The 24,676-nt window shown below is 41.0% G+C and overlaps 2 protein-coding genes and 1 long non-coding RNA gene across 8 annotated transcripts in view; 2 read left to right on the top strand and 1 right to left on the bottom strand.

Moving 5' to 3' along the window:
- Positions 1-1,822, top strand: part of HDGFL3 (HDGF like 3) — a 57,764-nt gene extending 55,942 nt beyond the window's left edge. The window contains exon 6 of the mRNA XM_038419032.2: positions 677-1,822. Coding sequence (XP_038274960.1) covers positions 677-682 — 6 coding nt within the window. The 3' untranslated portion in view covers positions 683-1,822. The remainder of the gene's footprint in view (positions 1-676) is intronic.
- TM6SF1 (transmembrane 6 superfamily member 1) overlaps positions 1,375-24,676 on the bottom strand; it is a 34,371-nt gene continuing 11,069 nt past the window's right edge. For 2 of the 6 annotated variants that reach the window (XM_038419025.2, XM_038419027.2), the window contains exons 7-10: positions 19,639-19,743; positions 16,891-16,983; positions 15,489-15,608; positions 4,052-4,429 (exon numbers count right to left, since the gene is read on the bottom strand). In XM_038419025.2, the coding sequence (XP_038274953.1) occupies positions 4,238-4,429; positions 15,489-15,608; positions 16,891-16,983; positions 19,639-19,743 (510 nt within the window). In that variant the 3' untranslated portion in view covers positions 4,052-4,237. Of the gene's footprint in view, positions 3,171-3,619; positions 3,925-4,051; positions 4,430-15,488; positions 15,609-16,890; positions 16,984-19,638; positions 19,744-24,676 lie in introns of those variants that run through there. The other 4 variants (XM_043493502.1, XM_043493504.1, XM_043493506.1 and 1 more) reach the window with 4 other exon arrangements.
- LOC119862381 lies at positions 7,111-23,183 on the top strand. Its single transcript, XR_005295268.2, has 3 exons — positions 7,111-8,391; positions 17,564-17,619; positions 21,943-23,183. It is a non-coding gene; the product is annotated as an uncharacterized LOC119862381 (long non-coding RNA).

Here is a 24,676-nt window from a genome sequence, read left to right as displayed (position 1 = left end):
ATGAAGACAAGAGACTTGCCATGACCACGCAGAAAGGGACTGATTCTGTTCCTATTAATGATAATGGGCGCAAGAGCTGGCCTTGACTCAGTAGTAACATGGAAGTTTCTCCCGCCTATGTTTTTCATCCCATAGAGAGCTCCAAGCCAGGCTATATCTTCAGGAATAACATACACACCCCTTAGTTTTTGTATTCCTTTCATTGTGGACAAGTGTTCATTTGCTTGAGCAGAACACACAGCCATTTCTAGTGACTTCTTGCAAGGCCCAGGAGCTCCTGTGGACAGAGCAGTGATCTAACCTTTTGCGTGATGCATACCAAGGGTTTGATTAAACAGAAAACTACAGAACTTGGTTGTGTTTGGTGTATCCTACACCTTTCATAATGAAATTATGGGGGCAGGAGGACAAAATCCACCAACATAAATGGAACAAAGCTTTTTATTTGAATAAAGCCCGAAATGCTCAAGCCAGGTTCTTTAATATTTTGTGATAATGTGTGTTTATGATGCAACTCAAACCCTTTCCTTAAAAAAAAATCTTGCTATTGCCCTGTACCATGCAGTTAGTGTAACTGTGGCTCTGAAATGTAAAGATAAGGCATTCATTTGAATCTTGTTCTCTGCAGCTTGATGCATTAAATCTTACATTAAATACATTTTTTCCTCTCTTTCAGACTTAACCAACATATTGACTGCTGCACATGAAGGGAAAACACAAGAAGGTTACGTGTTTGGTTGTCTAATATTCTTGGATTTGATATGAGTCAGCACATCTGTTCATTGGTATCATCAACAGCATCCCAGTTTGTATGCACATTATTCACATTCCTATCTGTTGTGTTTGCAGAAATGACATTTTACCCTTTTTCTAAGGGATATCTTTTGATTTTCATATTATTTGGTTGCATGGAGTTGCCCTTTTCCAGTGACTGAGGTTTATGGAGATGTTGCAGAGTTGTACATGTGGTAGAAGCCTTTTCTAGAGAGAAAAGGCAGAAACTCCAAATTAAATAGTTCAAAATCTGCATTTTTGTAAAACAAGCAAACCGTAGGAATTAATCCCCTACATACAAGACCACAAGACTCTATTCCACCTACAAACATAACTTTAAATTACACAATATCCATCCTTTCTTGTTTTTTGATCCGTTTACAAAATGAAAGAAAAATTCTTCTTCAGCTGAGATCATTGCAACGGTCAATACTGTAATAAAATATCTTTCCTTATTAGAAATACCTAGCTAGTTATACTCGTTAATATTTCTCAAAATCACGATGTAATGTACACTATCTGGCTTAGTACCTATATGTGGAGTTAGTGAAAGTCTTTTTGTGTTTCTTTAGATTAATACAAGGATTTTTTCCAATGCCAACACAATTTGAGCTCATTTATTTGGATGCTTTCCATATCTAAGCTTATTGTGATACAGAAACCTTATGAAACCAAACCAAAACATCGAATTTTCGGTATTGAAAGGCTTAAAAAAGGATCCTGTCATTCTTCTGTTTTTGGTTTTTGGTTTTTGGTTTTAATTTTGGAAATAGATCTAGACTAGGAAGTAAGCATTCCAAAACCATTATTCTGTGTACATTATTGTTGCTATTGTGATAATAGAGAATTTTATTTATTTTTATGCCAGCTTTTATTGTGAAAACATATTTAGTCTGGTTTTATCAATCCTTGTTATGCTTGTCCTTGGAACATCTTTTGCGTATTCAAGGTTTGTAGTTGACAAGTTTACTGTAAAAAACAAAACAAAAAACAAAAAAACAAAAACAAAAAATGTATTGTTTTTACAGAATAAATTTATTGGAATGTGTATTGGGAGTAAGGTTTGAGGTTGTAAGCAACTAAGTTAGCGTCATATTTGGCTTCATACGTGTAATAATGTGAGGTATTAATGTAACTCAAGTATTAAAGCAAAACATTCTGTTAACACTGAGTTGACAATAACAGATACAAATCCAGGTGAGATCTTTTTTTTTTCTGTACATTGCTTTTTTTTCCTGGATAACAAGAGGTTATTAAATTCACCTTGACCATATTCAAAGTTTCTTTGAAAGCACTAGAGGAAACATTGGGGGCATGATACCTGTTTGTGAGACAGTAAATCCTGCGACGGCTGAACAGCTCTTGTTTTATTTTCTTGGGGAGAATGTGTTGGGATGGAGCTGAATTCAAATATATAAGGGAGGACTCCACACCCAGGAAGGTTTGGATCCTGGAGGAAATTAATGTTATGAGCTCCTTTCTGACAGTCAAACATTGACTGACGTGCTACGATAGAGACAAAGTGGCTGGGTTAATATCTTTTATTGGACCAACTTCTGTTGGTGAAAGAGACAAGCTTTGAAGCTCCACAGAGCTTCTCACCCATCTTGTCTCTCTCATACCCCGGGACCAACATGGCTACAACAACACTGCAACCAACACATGCTCTGGGAGTCTTGAATCCTGCTCTTCTGGATAGAGTTGTAAAGCATAGACACTCTCTTCTGACCACTGCTGTGAACTTCCCCTCAGGGTTTGACATTTTCCAGTTGAAGTATGAAAGTCCCCCCGTATAGGTTGAAACATGCACATGGATGAGCCAACACTCTGTTTAGACTATAAAAAGGAACCCTCCAAATTTAGAAATTCTAAAATACCCAAGCATTAAATGTTTCCCATTAAGTTTATCCCCTATTATCATCCATAAATGAGACAGCAATGTACTATTTTTAGTATAAAGATATTCTGATGTAATAGAAATACTTCTAACTGCAAATAGAAAGCTCCATCAGCCAAGGCCTTACTAAATTCTATATTAGCTGCTGCCTGTTTATGGCAAAATACCAGCAGCAAAAGCAGCTGTATAGAGAAGTTCAGTGGAAAACTCTGTTCTGAAAACACCTGGAAATGTTTAAGACCTGGATTCTCCAAAGTGCTGAGTCCTCTGACGCCCCCTTCACCAATGCAGTTAACCATGTGCTTAAAGTTAAGCATGTGAATAGTCCTGTCAATTTCAATGATTAAGCATGTGCATTCATGCTTAGCTGGATGAGACCTGGAGTGCTCAGCACTTGAGCAGGACTGAATGCTTAAACAGCATTTCCACAACCATATGATTTGCCTTTCGCATGTAGAGTCTTCTTTAAGAGATTTCTCAGGATTTTTAACAGGCTGACCTGCAAGAAATACTTTTTGATCAATAAAACATGTGCGTAACCATGTTATGTATGTTAATTGTTCACACTTCCAAATATTAACCAAAACAATCCACCATAGTTTTATGAGAGTTGGTAATGCTGAAACAATCCAGTCTGTTACTGGAGGAATTCTGCACCAACCAATTAAAAATTCTGCAAATTTGTCAAAATAATACTATATAATCATGCCAGTTTCAATTATTTTGGTAATTTATTTCAAAATACCTGTCAGCAAGTATGTCTGTAACAGGAGTACAACTCAGTTCCTGTTTCTCTGCCCCCAGAGCCCAACTGGGGGGCCAAACACTCACCCTCCCTGCCCCCTTACCCCAGAGCCCAGACATGCCTCCCCAGCCCAGACACTCCCCCCCCCAGAGCCTAGCCATGGGGCCCCCCCAGCCCAGACACTCACACCCTCTACCCCCCAGAGCCCAGGGATACAGAGGGAGAAACAGCTTGATGCTGGGTCCCAGTCTTGCACGGAGTTTCCTGCATGCTGCTGCCTCTCTCCTTCAGAGCATGCTGAGAATCACAGCTGCTGGGAACCCTCCAGTTCCCTCCCTCTCCCCTAGCCTTGTCTTCTGTTTGCAAGCTGGGCTCTGCCAGGTCTAGCGGACCCTAGTAACGGCCAACAGCTCTGCAGCCCATTTCTGTGGGGAAGAAAGGAAATTCTGCGTGCACAACATTAATTTCTGCAAAATTCTGCATTGTGTAGAATTCTCCCAGGAGTAGTCTGTGCAGGCAGAACACTGAAATAATTATTACTTAACTCCATGTGATATTAATAATAAAACTCAAACTGCTTACTTACTGAGGAATAGCTTTAGAAATTATCTCCATGACAAAGTAAAAGCAAAATGTTGAGAAGTGTTAACTGAAGGCAGCTCCCTTTATTTTCTCTCTTTACAGTAACGATACACAAAGCGGACTGGGCAATCTTACACATTTTTGATAAACCACATGTCATTTGGATTCTATAAGAGAGTCCAGTTACCTCAAAAACCAATTATATACATAGCAAAAAAGAAGAGGTGGAAGCAATCTTTCTATTGAGCTTTTTCTTCTTCTTTTGCTTTCATAAAAAACTCTGGTTTGTTGACACACCTATAAGCCAGCAGTTGGGGAAGGATTCCATACACTATGTTCAGAACTAGAAAATAGAATTTTGCCTCTTCGGGGACTCTGTAGATGTAAGGTGTTCGAGCATGAAGAGAAGCACCAATATGGGAAAACTGAGCCTGTGGCAGATATATATATATATATATATATAAAAGAATGGGTAAGCATGATGTACATTTTGGAATGACAGCATAATCTGCATTACTATATTCACATGCACACATTACCAATAACATTTTTTGAGCAACCCACTTTATGCCTGAATCCCAATTCTCCATCATTCTTTTGGACTGCAGTATAAAAATACTCTCTGATCTGACATCATTCTTGCCTTGATATAATACAAATAAATGGTACCTCCCATGTGATAGTATCAGCTGTACTTTGTGAACAAATTCAGTATTCTCTCCCGGTCTCCCATATGTCTTAGGCCCTATTCATACAGGAGGGGCCGCTGACATGGACCCATTCAAAGTGCCAGTGAAGTACTCATGGACACAGAGTGTGCGCTAATAGATCCCAATGCAGTATCAAGTCTATAGATTTTGCCTCACAGCCACAGGAATCAATGGTAATATTGCTGTTGACACCTATTTGTGCAGGATCTGACCCTTAGTTTGTATTAAAATATTAGAAAATAGGAAAACTAAGGAGCTAATTAAGTCTCACTAAAATATGTTTTGGCCCAATCCTGTACACCTGACTTTGGTAAAACTCCTGTTGACTTCTGAAGGAGTTCTGCAAAATTTGGCCCAGAAGGGCTATTGAGCTGGGAGTTGTTGGAATATAGGTTAAATGTACAACTAAGGTTATATCTAGAGGAGAGCTCACAGCACTAAAACATATTTTTAGCATAAATAAACATTTATAGATAGAAGCAATAGAGAAGCACTCAGGATACTTGCTGTCTTTTTTCTCCATCTGTTATCTACTATATCAAGCAACATCTCACTTAGATTAACTATCATCTGCCCAGATTGATGGTTTGGCAGCAGCAGGAATTGGGGAAGATAAACATCAGCTTGATTTTGAGGGGACAGCGAGGGAAAGGAACACTGGAACTTAATGCAGTATTAGAATATGGGCCAAACCCTGCTCTCTGCTGGTGTCAGTAGGAGTTATCCAGGAGTCCAAAAGCAGAGAATTTTGCCTTTGGCTAGCAAAGCAGAAAGGTGCAAGATGCATACAGTCTATGTGCTTGTTGTAATACACTATCTTCTGCAAGGAGGTTACCTAGAGAATGTGCATTAAAACAGAACTGGTGGTTTCAGTATATTTAACCACCCCAGCTGACAGGGGGAGCTGCTCTAGAAAGCCCTAGTCAGGAAGCAGAGTAATCAAAGAAATCAAATGCAAACACATGTTAGCAGAGTGGCTCTTGGTATTTCCCTAAGTATCTGTTACCAAGCAAGCCTCGCTCAGACGCACTCCATATATTGCATTTTTTTAACAACCTAGCAACTCAGTCTGTCTCCTCCACACTCCTAGCTCCCACCCCTGGCAGCTCACCACTGCTGGGAACATGGTTCAACCTCCCATCCTTCCTGGGGCCCCCATCCCCACTCCCTATTTCACACTGTGAACTGCACTAGGGCAGGCAGCTCAGAGAGCCAGCAAAGGCCAGGGGAAAGGTGCTGAAAACAGCAGCAGCAGAAGTAAGGAGCAGAAGGCTTTTTGCTGTCTAATGTGGGCCTGTCTGTCTAGGCACTTATGGCCTCCCTGAAGTATATAGGGGACCAGAGAAGAACATCGGAGGTGGAAAGGGTAGCCTACAAATTGCCATGCTAGGCTGGCCCAATGGGCCCACTAATCCAATATCCTGTCTCTGACAGTGCTAGTACCAATGTTTCACAGTGTATGGTCTCTGTAATGAACAGCTATGCACTCACATCTATGGGATAATATTCCTCTTCATCTCAAGCAGTGAGTGCTTGACACATAAGGGTTTATAACCCTTCTACATTTTTATCTGAGCTTAATGAAACTGGCTATTTTTATTATTCACAAAAATAGAATTTAGATCCTATCTTTAGCCTCATTTCTATCTCCATGGACTGAGTTTCACTGACTAATTATGCATCATGTAAAATGAATTATTTCTATCAGTCTTAGGTTTGTGGTCTTTCAGTTTCATTGTGGCTCCTCTGTTTCTTGTATTAGCAGAGAGGATCAACAGGCACACCCGACAGATCTGCTCTCCTTATTACTCTGTGTGCCTCCACTGTGTCACTTACTCATCTTCCTCCCAGCCTTTATACTCTCTCCTCGTCTGGAAGCTGTCTCATGCCTCTAATCATTTGCATTGCTCTGCTCTGGGCCTTTTCTATTTCTGCTATCAATTCAGATAATGGAATTCTCCTTTAAAAAAAAATCATATCGCTTTATCTGCTTGTCAGTCACCTAGCTGTCCTAGCTGTCATTACAGGCAATGGGCAGAATCCCATTGATTTCAATTGGGAGCCAGATTAGGGCTCAAATGGCAAGGAATGTATCAATCCAGATTACTGCATCTTTTTGCAGAAGCCCAGTTTGCAGGAAGGGAGATTTCACTCCATTGGGGTCCAGAGTTCACCCATGCTCTCTAACTAGAAACAGGGGCAGGAGGTGGGGTGTAAAATACACATTGACAACTGCATTAGAACCAAGCTGACAAGAAAATCTAGGGCTGCTTGGGCCAGATTTCCATTTATGGCTAAGGGTTTTCATATAATGCTGGCAAATCTATGCCACATAAGGTGAAGGTTCTGCGGAGGGGTGGGTGACAGAGGAATTGTGAGTGACTGGATGGGGGAAAATCCTTTAGATGGGGAAGGGATTTGGACAAGTGAGAAGGAGCAGAAAGGAGGGGCGATTGTGTAAATTTAAGAGTGCCAGTGGGCCATGTCCCATTTTTTATGGGATACACTCAATATGCACACAAAGGATTTCCCCTCATGAACATGTAATGTTCCCGTAGAGGGTAATAACATGTCCTTTTTGTGTGTGGGATGTATTTCCAATAGATGATGAAAATTTAGCTCTCTCCTTGTATGCAGTGCATTAGCAGGGACATCCAGCAGATGTGCATGTCTTGCCAATGGGCTGGCACTCGTATAACTGAGACCAAGATCTGCCTTGCTATGTAGGATTTCTATAATCGTATGTCATCAGGGAGTAAGCCATTCCTAGGAACCCTCTTATATCAGACCTTTAGAATGGGGAATGTAGGGGTTTAACATGGAGACCCCTTTAGAGCTGAAGCCCATTCTGGACCATTAGGGTACCCAGACAGAAAGTGTGAAAAATCAGGATGGGAGTGGGGGTAATAGGCACCTATATAAGAAAAAGCCCCAAATGTTGGGACTGTCCCTATAAAATCGGGACATCTGGTCACTCTATCAGCAAGAGGGCCATATCTCAGCCTTTACTAATCTGCTGGTCATTGAAGCTCACAGCAACTTCTAAGCTGCTAAATGCCAGGGATGCAGATGGCAGTCACAAATAAAGCATCTCACCTACAGAAAATGTTTTTTTCACCCACATTTTGGCTGCAGACCTATTACGAATGCTGCCTGGACGGTGTCTCGGTGTTTGTTTTGTTCTGCAACCAACAAAGCAGTCTGAGACAGGAAAAGAGGGCTGGGCTGGACAAGGGGAAGGGGCAGGTCTCCCACCATCCTGGACCTGATCTAAAGCCAACTGAAATCAGTGAAACACTGTCACTGATTTCCAAGGGGGTTGCATTAGGCTCTTTGAGCTCTGTAAGGCCAAGGAAAGTCAGCAGGGAAAGACTGGGGATATGTGGCAACCAAGCGAACCCTTCTGAGCACTGCGTGTTCTCATTTAGATAAGAGCCTGTAGACTAGCCACTGAAGCAGTGGGGGTTGAGTTTCTATGTCTCAGTGGCCTAGACAGGCTGAGGGAAGAAGGAGGATGTGGCCTGGCCGCTATACTCCACAGCTGGGCCTGATTAGCAACCTGTAGAGAAACTTCCTGCAGCTCAGATCTGGGGAAGGAGAATTACTTGGGCTATGTCTGTAGGGGGTAGGGAGGGGAACTGTTTTGCTGCAGCACAGAAGCTGAACCTTTCATCACTTGACATGTAAGTCCTGTCTTCAGTTTCTCATATAGATAACTGTTAGTTTTAGTAAGGTCTTAGAGGATAACTAAAGTCTTTGTAAAATCAAGGCTCCTAAAGTGCTACTCTTGTGATTGTTAAGTAGCGTCACAAGATCAGTGACCCCGGAAGGTCATAACCCATATTTGGAGTCTCAGTGAACTGAAGCTGCAGTGTAATTCAAACTGAGGCCCATTACGTACCTTTTAAAATGACAGGATTCTGAGAAAGATGTCTCCTCTCCCATACTAATGGCTTGGCCCTTTCAGGTGGTTTTTTTTGTTGTTGTTTTTGTTTTTTTTTAAACATAGGAGACGCTATTCTGAGATTTACATTTGCAAAAACACATACATTGCAAAAGGACAGAAACAAAAAAGTCTCCTACTTAGTAGCAGTGTGTGAGCTCTCACCAGGGAGATTCCCATGGGATAAAATGCTTTGGCTTGCCATTTTTAGTTTTCTACTTTTTGGGGGGGGGGTGGCTCTTTATCCATAACAGAACACAAACCATAAGTTTTAATTAGTAATTACAGGTGTTTTAAAATTTAACAAATACAATTCTTGAAATAGTGTCACTTGTATTAAAAAGACCAAAAAAAGATGGAAAATGACACCCCTTTCTGCCCCCTCCCCCGACTTCCTTTAAAACACAACTTGTCTCCCTCATTTTCTTCCTGAGTAATTAACAGGTATGCGCACTAGACCAAATCAGTGTAATCGCTTTTAGTTGGACAATTATTTGAGTTCACTCTGCAGTGCACTAACCCATTTAGAGGAAATGCCTTTGCATACTGGTAACTACAAACTACTGCTTAAATGTTGAGCAAGCTAGTACATGTGTTCTTGTTCTTGGGTAGGGAAAGGAAGTGTTTGGGAGCTATGCTACAATGTGTATCACTTTAGACAAATGGTTTAGCTACTGCTATCAATCAGCAGAATTTTTGCTCGGGTCCCAGATTTGCTTAAAAGACTGAAAAGGAAATCAGTAAGCCTCGCTTCTGGATTGCAAGTGGCTTTCCCTCTCCTTCCTCCTTTTTTAAATCAGCAGTGTCCTTTAGCCAGACCGCAAGCGAGATCAAACAATGTTCTTCGGCCTTCAGCAAGAAAATGTTGTACATGACTTAATAACACGGATGCATACAGAAGTAATGAATATTTGCTGTGAGAAACATACGGTGAGAAAAGTTTTCAGTCTGATGTCTGCACGTGAAGTTTATGGAGCTATGATAGAAAGACACAACATGTGTTTTGACTTTTGATTTCATTTTCCTCATGGTAAATAAGGTTTGAAGAAGTTGTTTCTTTCCCAAGAATGAGTGAAACCTGAGTAATCTGTTAAAAGATGTGGTTTACTGATATGCTTTTGCTGGACATGTTGACACTGGCTTGCCTATATTAGCTTGCTTGCACTGTGCCAGTTCAAGCACATAACATCAATTCTGATATCTTTTGACTCTCTGGTTCTTTCCATTTACAAATCTTGCCAAATTCCACTCTGATATATGAGTTATGATATACGTGGCTATCATATATCTCTGGGAATAAGCAGGAAGAACTCAAAATGCTAGTAAATAAACACAACTATGACATAGTTGGCATCACAGAGACTTGGTGGGATAATATACAACTGGAATATTGGTATAGAAGGGTACGGCTTGCTCAGGAAGGACCGGCAGGGAAAAACGGGAGGAGGTGTTGCCTTATGTATTAAAAATGTACACACTTGGACTGAGGTTGAGATGGAAATAAGAGACAGACTCTGGATAAGGATAAAAGGGGTAAAAAACAAGGGTGATGTCATGGTAGGGGTCTACAACAGACTACCTAACCAGGACAGGAGTGGCAGGTTTGTATAATTTTTGGTGGTGCCCAAAACAGGTCCAAGTCTCTCCCCCCTCCCTGCCCTCTCCCAACCTATGGCTCTGGGAGGGAGTTTGGGTGCGGGAGGGGGTTTGGGTGCAGGGTCCAGGCTCTGGACTGGGACAGAGGGCTGGGTTGCAGGAGGGGGTGGGGGGCATGGGGATGGGCTGGGAATGAGGAGTTTGGGGTACAGTAGGTAGGCTGCCCTGGGGCTGGGGTGTGGGACCAAAGAGGACTCCCCACAGCTCTTTCCCTGTCGGCAACAGGGAGCTCTGTGGGAGGGGGGGCCCTTCCTGGCCCCCCCAGCATGACACTCACCCAAACCCCACCGGGCTGCTGCTCAGTAGGTCCAGACAGGATGAGTCCCGTCCCCCTGCTCAAAGTCGCCTGCTGTGGGGGGGCTGCCACGTACCTCCTCCCTCTGCAGGTGCAGCAGCTGCCTTAGCCTGCCCTCAGCGCTGCTCCCTTGTAGCCAGCAGCGGCTGGCAAGGAAGCGCAGTGTGGAGCTGCAGGGGGCAGCCGCCCACTGCCTAGGACAGGCAAGGATGCTCTGGGGAGGCGCATGGCAGGTGGGGCCAGGGGACACGCTGAGGGAGGCGCACCGGGGCGGCAGGCGGGGCAAAGGGAGAGACTCGGCCCTGAACATTGGTGGAGCCGGGCCCCCTGGGCCCTGAATTTGCTAGCGCCCAGGCACTACGGGCCCATACAACTCACTGCCCCGAACCAGGAAAAAGAGGTGGATGAGGCTTTTTTTTAAACAACTAACAAATTGTCCAGAGCACAGGACTTGGTGGTGATGGGGGACTTCAGCTACTCAGGCATCTGTCAGGAAAATAACACAGCAGGGCACAGATTTTCCAACAAGTTCTTGGAATATATTGGAGACAATTTTTTATTTCAGAAGGTGGAGAATGCTACTCAGGGAGAGGCTGTTCTAGATTTGAGTTTGACAAATAGGGAGGAACTGGTTGAGAATTTGAAAGTGGAAGGCAGATTGGATGAAAGTGATCATTAAATGACAGAGTTCATGATTCTAAGGAATGGTAGGAGGGAGAACAGCAAAATAAAGACAACGGATTTCAAGAAGGCAGACTTTAGCAGACCCAGGGAGTTGGCAGGTAAAATCCCATGGAAAGCAAGTCTAAGGGGAAAAACAATTGAAGACAGTTGGCAGTTTTTCAAAGATACATTATTAAGGACACAAGAGTAAACTATCCCACTGCGTAGGAAAGACAGGAAGTATGGCAAGAGACCACCCTGGCTTAAGCAGGAGATCTTCAATGATTTAAAAATTAAAGAAGAGTTCTACAAAAAGTGGAAACTAAGTGCAATTACAAAGGATGAATATAAACAAATAACACAAGTATATAGGGACAAAATTAGAAAGGCCAAGGCACAAAATGAGATCAAACTAGCTAGAGACATAAAGGATAATAAGAAAATATTCTACAAATACATTAGAAGCAAGAGGAAGATCAAGCACCAGGTAGGCCCGTTACTCAGTGTGGGGAGGAGGAGAGGGAACAATAACAGAAAATGTGGAAATAGCAAAGGTGCTTAATGACTTCTTTGTTTCAGTTTTCACCAAGAAGGTTGGTGGTGATTGGACATCTAACATAGTGACAACAAGTGAAAATGAGGTAGGATTAGAAGAGGCTAAAATAGGAAAAGAACAAGTTAAAAATTACTTAGACAAATTAGATGTCTTCAAGTCACCAGGGCCTGATTAAATGCATCCTAGAATACTCAAGGAGCTGACTGAGGAGATATCTGAACCATTAGCGATTATATTTGAAAAGCATGGAAGACGGGAGAGATTCCAGAAGACTAGAAAAGGGCAAATATAGTGCCAATCTATAAAACGGGAAATAAGGACAACCCGGGGAATTACAGACCAGTCAGTTTAACTTCTGTACCTGGAAAGATAATGGAGCAAATAATTACGCAATCAGTTTGCAAACATCTAGAAGATAATAAGGTGAAAAGTAGCAGTCAGCATGGATTTGTCAAGAACAAATCATGTCAATCCAACCTGATAGCTGTCTTTGACAGGGTAACAAGGCTTGTGGATTGGGAGGAAACGTTAGACATGATATATCTTGATTTTAGTAAAACTTTTGATACTGTCTCGCATGACCTTCTCATAAACAAACTAGTGAAATGGAATCTAGATGGAGCTACTAGAAGGTGGGTGCAAAACTGGTTGGAAAACTGTTCCCAGAAAGTAGTTATCAGTAGTTCACAGTCATGCTGGAATGACATAGGAGTGGAATCCCGCAGGGATCAGTTCTGGATCCAGTTCTGATCAATATCTTCATCAATGATTTAGATAATGGCATAGACAGTACACATAAAGTTTGCAGACAATACCAAGCTGGGAGGGGTTGCAAGTGCTTTGGAGGATAGGATTAAAATTCAAAATGATTTGGACAAACTGAAGAAATGGTCTGAAATAAATAGGATGAAATTCAATAAGGACAAATGCAAAGTACTCCATTTAGGAAGGAACAATCAGTTGCACACATACAAGATGGGAATTGACTGCCTAGGAAGGAATATTGAGGAAAAGGATGTGGGGGTCATAGTGGATCACAAGCTAAATATGAGTCAACAGTATAATGCTGTTACAAAAAAAGCGAACACCATTCTATGATTTATTAGCAGGAGTGTTGTAAGCAAGACACGAGAAGTAATTTTTCCACTCTACTCTGAGCTGATTAGGCCTCAACTGGAATACTCTGTCCAGTTCTGGGCATCTCTCTTCAGGAAGGATGTGGACAAATTGAGAGAATCCAGAGAAGAGCAACAAAAATTATTAAAGGTCTAGAAAACATGACCTATGAGCAAGGCTGGATTAACGCAGGGGCTTTAGGGGCTGCAGCCCAGGGCATTGGGCTAAGGGTGCCCTGGCACAGCAGGGCTCAGGCAGGCTGCCTGCATGCCGTGGCCACACTGGAACTGGCCAATGGGAGCTGCGGGGGCAGCGTTTGCGGGCACAGGTGGTGCATGGAGACATGCTGTCCCCCTCCCCCCAGGGGCAGGCAGAGACGTGCCAGCAGCCGTCGGCTTCTGGGAGCAGTGGGGGCCATGGCATGGAGGCAGGCAGCCTGCCTGAGCCCTGCTGTGCCACTGGCTGGGAGCTGCCTGTGGTAAGCACCTCCTGGCCAGAGCCTGCACCTTGCATCCCCTCCTGCACCCCAACCCCCTGCATTGGTCAGAATCCCCCTCCTGCACCCAAACTCCCTCCCAGACCCTGCACCCCCTCCTGCACCGCAACCCCCTGCCCCAGGTCAGAATCCCCTCCTGCACCAAACTATCTCCCAGAGCCCGCATCTCCTCCTGCACTCAAACTCTCTCCCAGAAAGAAACTAATATAACAGCTGTTCTAAGATAAGAAGTAGGCTATTTTAAATTAAATTAACTATATTCTACATGTTTTAAGACTGAAATGTAACCACAGAATGGCTTTTTGTTAATTAAAAGGCAAGTTTAGTATAGTGTTAATAGCCTCAATGCCATAATTGTGATCATTTTGTTTTAAATTAGGAAAAATACTTGTATACAAGGGCCCCACAAAATCTAATAGCCCCGGGTCCACAGGAGAGTTAATCTGGCCCTGCCTATGAGGGAAGATTGAAAAAATTGGATTTGTTTAGTCTGGAAAAGAAAAGACTGAAAGGGGACATAACAGTTTTCAAGTATGTAAAAAGTTGTTACAAGGAGTAAGGAGAAAAACTGTTTTTATTAACCTCTGAGGATAGAACAAGAAGCAATGGGCTTAAATTGCAGCAAGGGAGGTTTATGTTGGACATTAGGAAAAACTTCCTAACTGTCAAGGTGGTCAAGCACTGGAATAAATTGCCTAGGAAGGTTGTGGAATCTCCATCATTGGAGATTTTTAAGAGCAGGTTAGACAAACACCTGTCAGGAATTATCTAGATAATACTTAGTCCTGCCATGAGTGCAAGGGACTGGACTAGATGACCTCTCAAGGTCCCTTTCCAGTCCTATGATTCTATGCTATCTCCATGCTGGGAAAAATTGGTAATCTTGGACTGTATACTAACAGCTTGTAGTTCAGACAAAGTCTTACTACTCAGTTGCTAAAGATAATTCTTATCACTGTATTGGGTAGTTAAATTGTGTTGTAATCTGCACATATAACAATATATAAGCATGTATAATCTAAACATGTAATATTCATCTATGGCTCAGATGCACCAGTTCATTTAAGGATCTCAATTAGCCCAACAGCATGACATTTACCTTTGTATCCTTGTGTTCTAGCACTATCCTCGAGTTGTTGTTACAGCTTCAGACCCAAATTTTCTCCATCCTCTAAATATTTAGGGGTCCTTCATTTTGCCACATATAAGGCAAATCAATTAGATGTGTCATACCGGACTTTTTATAAGTGTCCTGTCTCAAATGGTAAATAGCTCCATATGTATACTCTAGGCCAGGTCAATCTACCTGTGTGGAATTTTTTTTTTTTTGACAAATTATTTTGTCTTACAGTTTGTATCACCAGTGTCCATTAATTATTATTGCACATTATATAAGTCACCATTTAATCATAAACATTTATTTAACAAAATCAGGATGGAATGAATTGAGCAAGTGTGGGTCTTGGGAAGAACATAAAATTTTGGAGATGAACATGAATATATGTTAGAAATGACACTGGAAGCTCCCCTGTGCTGCAGAAGTAGCTGTAGTGCTAAGAAAATAGCTGATATTGTCCACCGTGCAACTAACAGCTATTCTCACCAATGAGACTTTTTTTAAACCATTCACTTGACCAAAACATTGAGTGGCTCAATAAGAATATTTAACTGTCTTTTTAAAAAGTGGGTAGATGCTATGGCTTAAAACCCCCCACCCCATCCTAGCCCAAATATTTGGTTTCTTTCGGGAAATGCACAGCATTTAATAAGGCTTAAATAATACGAACAAGCCAGATAAAAATATGCAGCTAAAGAAAAAACTGTCTTTCAAGGCAATGATGTCACACCTGAGACGCACCTACTGAGCCTGATTCTCTACTCCCTGATGGTGGTTTTATGCTGGTGTAATTGTTGACATCAATTGAATTACTTTGGCATAAAACCAGCATAAGGTTGTGAATTGGGGCTCCTTACCTATGTGAGATTTCTCTACTTACAGCACTATCAACTAGAAATTCACCAATGAACATCTTTACAAAGAAATAACTATAATACCTGGGCTAGTCCTCCAGCATGTATAAGGGTTAAGTCAGGCATCCAAGAACAACCAGGCACCAGTAGGCCATACAGTGCGATCATATAATAAGGCACAGAGTAGAACATGTATGTCAGCATCTGCATTTTAAACAGAAACATGAGCTGTTTTGTGTTTTCAGAGAGAGGTCTATTTAGGAATCAGTCAATTGCGGACTGAGAAATTGGAATATTCCAAGATTATGTTCTCTAGGGGATGTTTGCAGATGATGAAAGATATCCCTGTAGATAAACAGAACACTCCACAAAGATTCTCTAAATAGTGAAATCATAATACTCCAGAACCCCACCACTTTCCAGAGTGAAGCTTCTTCATTCAACTTGTTGCCAGAATGGATTTCTCACAGAAAAGGCAAATACTTCATTTGAGGTTTACTCATTTGATTGCCTCCCTATAAATGACACTATGCATCTCAGTGTTTGTCATTTTTAAAAATAGAAGTATTGTGGGTATTAAGAACCCTCAGGTCAACCCTCATGCAATGCTCAAGTAAACAGGCTTGGCAAAGGATGCTGTGTGGTTTTACAGGAAAGAGGAATGTATCAGTGGTGTTACAGAAGAGAAATGGTAAATATAGGGCTAGATTTCCTATCTACACCACCCTTTTACCTGTTTAGGATGCTGTTACATTAGTGCAGTGGTTCCCAAACTTGTTCCGCCACTTGTGCAGGGAAAGCCCCTGGCAAGCCGGGCCGGTTTGTTTACCTGCCGCGTCTGCAGGTTCAGCCAATGGCGGCTCCCAGTGGCCATGGTTCGCTGATCAAGGCCAATGGGAGCTGCTGGAAGCGGCAGCCAGCACATCCCTCGGCCCATGCCGCTTCCAACAGCTCCTATTGGCCTGGAGCAGCGAACCATGGCCACTGGGAGCCACGATTGGCCGAACCTGCGGACGCAGCAGGTAAGCAAACCGGCCCGGCCCATCAGGGGCTTTCCCTGCACAAGCAGTGGAACAAGTTTGGGAACCATTGCACTAGGGGAATCCTCATTTGGTGCCTTAAAGGCAACTTTAAGTCCACTTTGCACATACAGAGCAGCACAAAGGGAACTAAAGAGGGGCTAAGGATCTGGCCTGAGGAATATGTGAAAAGGGACTGGGTGGTCAAGTGATAAAATATGTAACCCATCACTGCTAGGTCCCCAGTCTGAATCCAACCCAGCTCAATGATAAACAAATGTTATCTTGTCATGGCTGTTCAGAGACCGACATGAAATGCACGATGGTCTCAGTCTCACTCCCAGTGGACAGATGCCACATAACAGTTAGCACCCTCATTGGTAAGCCCAGTTAAACCTATTGCTTCATATTTGTGCCTGTTCACCCATCATTTTAGAACATCCCATACGTAATAGTTAGTTCTTTACCTGAAGTTTAGGATAAGCAGCAGGATCCTTGATATAGGGCTCGTGAAGTTGAATATATGACCGGCAGAGTTCAGCAGGGCAATCCAAAGCAATCTACAGAGATGTTAAAAATTGCATGTGATCAAAGAAGTCACTCTAAAACAAACGAACCTGACTCTTGCTATTGTGGGCTCCACAACTCGCAGTTGCCACACAGAAGGCTTGCTTACAGGCCAGAAGGGACTGGGTCCTTTGCCAAGGTGATCCACTTGGTCACCACCATAGAAATGGGCTGACGTCACTGTTGAAATCTAATCTTCCCTTTTCCTGCCTCACAGGTCCCTTGAACGGTTCACAGAGCAAAAATAATGCTATATAACAGTTAGATAATATAGTCATCAGTAGATCTCAAAGGCACTTGATAAAGGAAGGTGAGCATCATTATCCCCATTTTACAAAAGAAGAGACTGGGACACAGAGAGGGGTAAGGACTTACCCAAGGTCATCCAGCTGAGCAATGACAGAGGCTAAAATAGAACCTAAGACTTCTGAGTCCTAGTTTAGTGTTTTAGCTACTAGGACAACATTAGTAGCCTTAGTTTTTCATTGGAAAGTATTTTAGCTAGTATACCAGGTATGTGTGGTCCACATTGTGATAAATGTATAACATTCTTTTATTTGTACTGACAACTAGGCTTTGACCCAATCCATAATGCCTAATGGAAATTCACCCAATAGTAGAAAAATCAGGTAAGCATATACTGTAGAGTTTATGTAGAGATTTAAACAAGAGTTGTGCTGCAATAAGGTAATAGTGGAGAATGATGCAAACCAGCTACTATAAAAAACTGTAATGAGGAAAAAAGAGAGAGATAAAATCCAACAAACTGTAAAGAACAAATTTGCCAATAAACTCCATGGTGACCCAACTACTATGTCAAGGAACTGAATTAATGATAACAAGCAATGACTACAAAGTACTCAATACTTTTCTAAAATGATTCATCAGTTTCAACAGCAGCTTAATAAGAGCTTTCCCATGAGGCATTGCTGGTGTCTAAATTACTGACAAGACCCAGCTGTGTGTATTGCAGCTGCCAACTGCACTGGCATTTGTAAATCTGGGTTTGGGAAAAATATAAAGATTCCCACTGCACATGCCAATGGCACATCTTGGAGAGGGAGAAACATCTGAAAAACAGGTGTATGTCTGTACTAAGGAACACAGTTTATTGGTCAATAACATATTTCCACAATTACTGGAGCTTAATAGAAAGCTGTTCATTCCATCCATGGCTGAGAAAATGATGTCACTGAAACAGTTCCTACAATGGGAGAAGAACTGTAGTGAAATGGGATAGGAAAAGAAGCTCAGAAAAAATAAGGAAGTGGCATTGCAGCCTGTAGCTGGATACTTGGGCAAGAGATTACACTGTGAAAAATGTGTCATCTCTTTCCACATTGCTTTGTGTTTTATTCAGTTAGCCAGCACCAACAGTACTAGGGAGTGCCCTGAGCGGCAACAAATGAAGATGCCAATAACAAGACAGAAGTAAACAAAAATTAAAAGATTTCTGAAGGCAAATTTTCTCAGAAATTTGACCAGAGAGCAAAAATAAAGCAATAATACAAGCCAGCAGAACTACAAAAGAGTGACATGCACTAAGTAGAACTAATTGCTGCTAAAGTTACTTCTGATCACCTGATATATGAATTAAGTCTAAACAGAGTCAGCTCTACCAAATGTGCAGACCAGGCAGTTGCCTAGGGCACCAAAATGTTTAGTGATTGTTTGCTCAGGGGTGTGCAATTTCCATTTTGCCTAGGGAAGCAAATACTTCAAAACTGACACTAGGAGTAGGTTTACCACTGCTCCAAGAAGAAAGTATTTTAAATTCTGTGTGATTCCCTCTGAAATTTCAAAGCTATCAAATGTGCTATAAATCCATAGACAAAGTTAATTTAAAACAATCTATACTTGATAGGCAAGAATGAGACATTTACAATTTCAGGAGACTTGGGATAAACCCAACATAGTTCTCAGATAAAAAGATTCTACTCTCTCACTCATAATGTAAGCTGCATGTTTTTCTATGTGAGTTTAGTTACATGTCTATGTTTTAGAAAGACATGAATGCAGATTTAATTTAATTGTGTGCATCCATGGTATTGCTCATGAATATATTAACAGTAGACCACCAAAAAAACAATGAATGACATGCTTTTTAGGTCATTGTGAGCCACACTTGGGCTATCGTTACTCTGTTGCTCTTTGGGGGTCATATAGCTAGTCCCTTTCAGAAAACCGATTTCACACAATGCAAATGGAGAGGCAAAGCTACAGTAATTACAATAACGCTACATGCAGTGTTGTAGCCGCGTCGGTCCCAGGATATTAGAGAGACGAGGTGGGTGAGGTAATATCTTTAATTGGACCAATTTCTGTTGGTGAGAGAGAGGAGCTTACAGAAGAGCTCTGTGTAAGCTCTAAAGCTTATCTCTTTCACCAACAGAAGTTGGTCAAATAAAAGATATTACCTCACCCACCTTGTCTCTCTAATAATGCCACAGACACTTCATTTCTCCTTCATATTCTTAGGGCCCAGTCCTGCTCCCACTGAGAAGTTTTCCATTTAGTTGGGAGCTAACTGGGCCCTTGGTTTGCATATAGTACATACGTTTTCTCACTTCTTTTTGAAGAGCAACAGATGTAAAAGCTTTGTGAATAAAACTTAGAGATCCCAGCTTGTTATTGCCCCTTACACTTACCATGCCCCTAAATATGCAAAACCCAGTTGCTAGGATGAGATATATAGCCAACATTAGATCTAGTGGTCTTCTCAATAGTCCTTTCTTCTGGACTTTCTGAATCACCTACAATAAAATATAGGGTTAAGAGTAGATCATAAATTCTACATTAAATGTACTTAATTTCAAATCTGTCTCTAAAGAAAGTTAAGGTGGTGAAACACCCTGACAGGAGCCAAAGGGACAACATCTTCTCTCAGCTATTCTAGTGTAAATGCAGAGTCACTCTATTGATTTGAGTGTATAAGGGGGAGCAGCAGCATTTCTGTATGTAATGACAGGTTTCAGAGTAGCAGTCGTGTTAGTCTGTATCCGCAAAAAGGAGTACTTGTTAGTCTCTAAGGTGCCACAAGTACTCCTTTTCTTTTTGTATGTAATGAAGTACTGTAAGAATGTTACAATGATATAACAGAAAGCAGAATCAGGCTCCTACCATTCAAAGTTAAAGCTAACCCACACTTTAAGAAGATTCTCTAATGATCCACCTGAGTGAGGATCAGTGTCAATCTTCACATTGAATAGCTTACCTTTCATCAGTCAGTGACACTTTACAAGGTAATTTACACAAAGATAATAAAATGACCTCCTCATACCCGCTCTTATTGCGCCACTGAGTATTTTACGTATGCCCATTTTATTTCTAAAAACCTTAGTGCATACCCACTTACGCGGGCTCATAAGAAAATGTATTATGTAATCATAAATCCATAGCCAATATTTACTTATCGAAGGGTTGACCAGGAGAGGAAGGATGGCCCAGTGGCTAAAGTGGTAGCCGGGGACACCAGAGACCCAGTTTCACTTCCCTATTCTGACACAGACTTCCTACAAGATGTTGGGCAAGTTGCTTAGTTGTCATAAGCCTCTGGTCCCTTGCTGTAAAACTGAGATGATCCCTCCCTCAGAGGAATGTTGTGGGGGTAAATATGTGAGGCATGCTGATGTAATGGGAGCTTTGTAAGTACCTCAGATAAAACATGGTTTGGGGCAATCACGAGAGCTCACTCACTGCAGAGTTTTCACTCAAACCTTCATTCCAGGATGCTTTTTTTTTTCCCACCATTATGCACTCTTGCCCAACATGCACACACCAGATGCAATCTCCTTGCAATTGAGAGAACAAGCCATCTTCCTCATTTAAAAGCACTGCATTTATATGACTCACTCATTTCCACTTCCCTTTTGACCGATAATCCATGCATTGATATGCACACAACAAAAAGACCTCCTACAAAATGGATTTTCTTATTATACATGATTGCATTACTGTCTCAAAATATGTTGTACAATGACATAATTATAAACATTCATGTTCAAATGACAGAAGAAAATATTTTTCAGGCAAAACGCCAAAGCAAGGACCTCAGAATTTGGCTCATAGTTTAACAAAAAATAAAAAACTTCCTATGTTAGGGCTGTTTACTTCATAAAATTGTTAAAACCGATGGTAAATTTTCAGAAACAGATCTCCGAGGCAGTTCTGCTGTGTCTTCTTCTTGCTTCCTCATGCTAGATCAATAGGTCATGTAAGTAAGACAAGTATGATTTAGATCTGTGTTACTCTATAATATTTAGTATCAGAGGGGTAGCCGTGTTAGTCTGGATCTGTAAAAGCTTCAAAGAGTCCTGTGGCACCTTATAGACTAACAGATGTATTGGAGCATAAGCTTTCATGGCTGAATACCCACTTCATCAGATGCAACGAATATTTAAGGTATCAAAGCCTGCTGCTGTAGGAGTGTTTACAACATTATAGACAAAGAATGTGTTTAACCCAATAGTATTAACAGGAAAAACAAGGGCTTTAAAAGGAAGTAATGTTACAAATACTTTTAAGATGGAACTATAAAAGAATAATTGTAAAGTCAATGGATTGTTTCCATTTTACCTTTGCATGAAGGCTGAACTTTGACTGTATATATTACACCTTTTTTCTAAAAGGAAACAGTAACCTGACATACATATTTATGAGTGACATGAAACCACAGCACTGTGTTATGTACTGAGCAGTTAGAATGATTAGCCAAGGTGACAATGAGGACAAACCTACCCAATAGAACTTGTCTGTTAAGTTGCTATAGGGATACAGAGAAGAGAACTCATGCCTTTTCTTTTCTGTATGTATATATTTACATAAAGGCAATGCAAATGTAAAGCTCTAAAGAAAGTAAAAAGATAGGCCAACACATTGTGCAAAAGCTTAGTGCTGGACTGAAATACCTTGTCTACTGAGTTACTGTGCCCATCTCTCTCTTTTTAATACAGCAAAGTCATACCAATGTACCCTGACATGAATTAAATGCAACAACAGCTCCTGCCAGATCAAAGTTGATCCACTGCTGGCTTCCCTTCTGCTGAAAACAACAAACCAACTCCTCACAAGTCGTGCTCACGCTGCTGTTTTGTATGTCGGAAGGAAGTTTGCAGGTGCAATTAGAATTTTCTCCCAATTCCCTAATCCTTGCTGAGTGCCTTGTTTGGAGCACCCCCCAGGATCAGGCTCTAAGAGCTCAGAACAATCTACTAGTATCAACAGGCTGAATGCAACAAAACCAGTCCCACCAGAATTCGTGTGCAAAGCTGAATTTATGCTTTGCCCTCCAGCTCATTAACTTTTCCTGAACTTAAATTACTTGAGACTGTTCCCTGAGATACTAGAACATTTATAGACCTATCCACCATGAGCCGTAAATACCATATTACAGCTCAGTTTGATTCTAAACTGTGGCATAACTCCCCTATGCCTCTACCTCTGCTTTGAAAACAACTGAAGCTTGTCTGTTATCCAAGTGTATGTATTTAACTGGTTTGTAGTAAGTCTATAACAATGAACGGCTTACACAACAGTATATAAATTGATTTCAATCATGTTTTAATGTAAGTACTTTGTGAATATTTGTACATTTTTAAGAACTATCATGCCATTTGTTTCCTAACTCCCTTATTGTTTCTGAATAATGCTAGTTCAAAAATTAAAATTGGATTTTCAAGCTGATTGTAAATATTTAAAAGATCTGCTGAAAAGGGGCCAAATCCTTGTAGGATTTAGTGTGGTTAATTGTTAATTAAACAAATCAGTATTAATAACTCACAACTATTTTTTGAAAACTAGATTTCATTTAGGATCGCCAAAAATATTACAATTGGTTTTATTTCATTTTCACAGAATTTTGAAATATACAGTTACTAAACATAAGTATGTGTGCTAGGTTCTCAACTATTCTTGTCTTCTACAGATCATAAATTAGCTGTGAAGATGTAGTTCTATTTTCCCTCAGGAAAGGCAATTTCATGAAAAAAATCTAAAGCATGGATGAAAAGATTCTATATTTAGAATTACACTGAGGACTTACTATGACCTTCAGAGAATAGAAACTAAAAGGCTTAATTTTTACATACAAAAGAGCTGTTCCATAAAAACTTAAATTAAAAAAAGAAGTGTTTAGAACACCTGCTTTCCATGCATTTGCCTTTTTTAAACAATTTTTTTTAAAAGTTAAGCTTGATTGAAACATGCATCAATGTGACACATTAAATCTGGTTAACAAAGTTGTAGTAATTACCAATCTCATAAACATAAGAAGCTTGACCATGGTTCTGCAAATGAGCTACCATATTTTACCATATTATAGACAGCAATTTCTGTACAGTTCTTGGGGATAGGAGGGCAAATCGAAACCTTTATCCACCTCTACATGAACACCATATTCACCTCACTAATGCATCTTGTTGCATAAGGAGCAACCATCAACATGACCAAACAGCGCTTTGGTCCATATAGCTTGACTCTATCCCATTTTTATGCCTTTCATTAGATTTCTGAGTGTTCTGTTTACATATTACTCAAATCCTCTCTACAGTTGCAGTTTAGAAGATTCACTGAGCTTTCCCCTCTCTGGCTTCCATGGAAATGAATCCTAATTTATAATGATATTCAGAAGTGCCTCTTGGGACTCAGATTTAGGAGTTGTACCTGCCTCAATGCCCCCAAAATCGTTTACTGCATTATAACCATTATTGATGTGTCTTTCACAAACTTCTTGAAAATCTTCCAGTGCATTATCTTCAGCTAGTGTGTCCTGCAAGATCACCTGTACACAGAGAGCCTGTTAGATTTCTGAATGTTCAGGGGTAGGACCTGGTTCCTATTATCCATATATACGGTGCCTACCACAAAATGGACCTGTCTGAGGCCTCAAGGTGTTTTTGTGATACAAATACCATTAATCCATTATATGTTGACACTCAAAATGGGTTTGGAATGCGCTCTGGCAGTAAGCCTAGCTGCCTCTAGCCCCAAATAGCTAAACATCATGTCATTCTTTGCTCTACTTTTCAGGTAACCATTTTTCTCAATGCATGAAATTGTGCATAAACAAATGTTGCATATTGTGACTGCCCAACTAATCCTATTGTTGCCCAATTACAGAGTCCTAGGGAAATTACAGAGTCCTAGCTAGTTTGTGAGTAGATACCATCCCTGCAGATGAAGATGATTGTAAAAATGAGCTTTGGATAGGTATAAGGTGTTTAATGCAAAATCACTTCCTTACTACCTAGCATGATGATATATTTCCGCTATAAAATCCAATAGCAAGTAATGCAAACATTTTAAAAAGCAAGCAGGTGTTCAATTATATGAAATCTCACAGTAATCTACATAGTATTACTATCTGTAGTTATATAGCACCTTTATCTTAGTATCGTAAGGAGCTTTACAAAGCTGGGGAAGTATCACTATCCCTATTTTACAGATGGGGAAACTGAGGCACAGGGACTATAAAGGTCATAGATTGAGGCCAAGTCTATGTTACAAACTTACGTCAGTAAAACTATGTTTAAAAAAAAAATCCACACCCCTGAGCGATGCAGTTATACCTACCTAAACCCTGGTATGGACAGCACTATGTCAGCAGGTGGGCTTCTACTACTGACATAACTACTGTCTCTTGCAGAGGTGGATTAACTATACCAACAGGAGAACCTTTTCCGTCAGAGT

Source organism: Dermochelys coriacea, chromosome 10, assembly GCF_009764565.3.
Source record: "Dermochelys coriacea isolate rDerCor1 chromosome 10, rDerCor1.pri.v4, whole genome shotgun sequence".
Taxonomy (NCBI): Eukaryota; Metazoa; Chordata; order Testudines; family Dermochelyidae; genus Dermochelys; species Dermochelys coriacea.
The sequence above is the reverse complement of the archived record's forward strand: the minus strand, read 5'-3'. Positions and strand labels throughout refer to the sequence as shown.